Source organism: Protobothrops mucrosquamatus, unplaced genomic scaffold (assembly GCF_001527695.2).
Source record: "Protobothrops mucrosquamatus isolate PMUCROS unplaced genomic scaffold, P.Mucros_1.0 scaffold25838, whole genome shotgun sequence".
Taxonomy (NCBI): Eukaryota; Metazoa; Chordata; class Lepidosauria; order Squamata; family Viperidae; genus Protobothrops; species Protobothrops mucrosquamatus.
The window spans coordinates 401-1,920 of record NW_015411586.1 but is presented as its reverse complement, the minus strand read 5'-3'; the positions used below and the strand labels follow the sequence as shown (position 1 = coordinate 1,920).

At 34.7% G+C, this 1,520-nt stretch overlaps 1 protein-coding gene across 1 annotated transcript; it reads right to left on the bottom strand.

Moving 5' to 3' along the window:
* Window positions 1-8: 8 nt before the first annotated feature.
* Window positions 9-641, bottom strand: LOC107302090 (dol-P-Glc:Glc(2)Man(9)GlcNAc(2)-PP-Dol alpha-1,2-glucosyltransferase-like; the record flags this gene model as incomplete). The annotated part of the gene is made up of 1 exon (XM_029287178.1): window positions 9-641. A coding segment is annotated over one exon (633 nt), but the record flags the coding sequence as incomplete, so codon positions are not given.
* Between the last annotated feature and the right edge of the window lie 879 nt (window positions 642-1,520).

Genomic DNA, 1,520 nt, shown 5'->3' with positions numbered 1-1,520 from the left:
AGGAATAAAGAAACAATTGTCAGGATACTATATCGCAGAAAATAGATCCTCACAGAATGGAGAAAACTGATAACTTTACTGGGTGTCACTATAAGAGGGAAGGAAAAAAAAAGACTAAAAGAAAAAAAGTAAAATAGCTGAGGGAAGTGCAGGCAGGCTTCATGGCTGCTCCTATCCCCAAGAACGATGCCACCATTGAGGACAATGAAAGTAGCAAATGCCACCATTACAGTAATGTATGGCCATATCAAGAGAATCACATTGCTCAAGTTTTTAAATGACGTAAAGTACCCAAGGACAAATCTAACAATCCTAATTGATTCTGAAAAGAGGTTTTGTGTTAGTAAGTTTTTCTTCTCTTTGCTTTTCAGTAATTCCACTTTCCAGCTTTCACTTAGCTTTTCTGCAACAACACTTCCACCACAGAAGACAGTCCATACAATATTCGTCTGGCGAAACATAACCCCACAAAATCCAAGGAATGCTGAGGTTTTATGATTGCCATAAAGACACATTAAATAGGCAAAGAGGATAAAAAACGTGGAGCCTGTATCAGTATAGTAAAGGAATGTAAAAAAATAAAGAGTTGGAAATATTGCTAGTGTCAAGGTTGACAGGATTCTCTGGAATCCAGAGGCAGCCTAAAAATGGAGGAAAAACAAGAAAAAGAATCAGAGCTACTGTTTCTAATAAAAATTAAAAACAACATGGGCAAATTCACGAGGAACTTGAAATAGAAATAACAAGATAAAAACATTGGCATTAAACCATAGCTCACCATGTTAAAGTTCATTGTTAGAAATTCATCTCCTAAAAATGTGTTGTCCAATTAATGAAATTTTGAATAATCATATTGCTGCATTTCATTAATTATGTTTGCCCATGAGCAAAAACATTTATAGCCAAATTTGGTTCTATCGTTCACACATTGACATAGAAGGCATCACTTCAAAAGAAGCGGTTTTATTCCTTTTATATACAAAAAGAGTTCCCTTTACAAGATAAGGCTACCCTTTGCAAATTTTATAATTACCACACAGATGCACCAAACACATATTTAAAATAAAACCTTTCACTGAAACACCTGCTATTTGATTATTTGTAGATTTTGTTTAATAGTCAGGAATGATTAAGGAATGGAAATAAAGTTGAGGCAAGATAATTATTATTAATAACAAAAGATGCAGAAGCAGCAGGAGCAGAAGAAAATGTATATTGTATATACATATATTGTATATACAAATGTATCCACATTTCTCTGTTCAGTATGTGGCAGAACATTCCGTGCTAACATCGGTCTAATCAGCCATCTACGGACACACCGTTGATGGCCCACAATCCACAAGATGTCAAGGTCTTCATCGAAAAATCGATGGACGAACAACATATTGTATATAGATGTAAAGCAAAGTAGAGGGAGAGAAAAGGTATGTCTATTTTTTGTCTAATCTGGCTTTCAAATTCTGTCTTTGAGTCCAAATACTCATCACTACCACCACCATCCCAAAAAGAAATGTAAA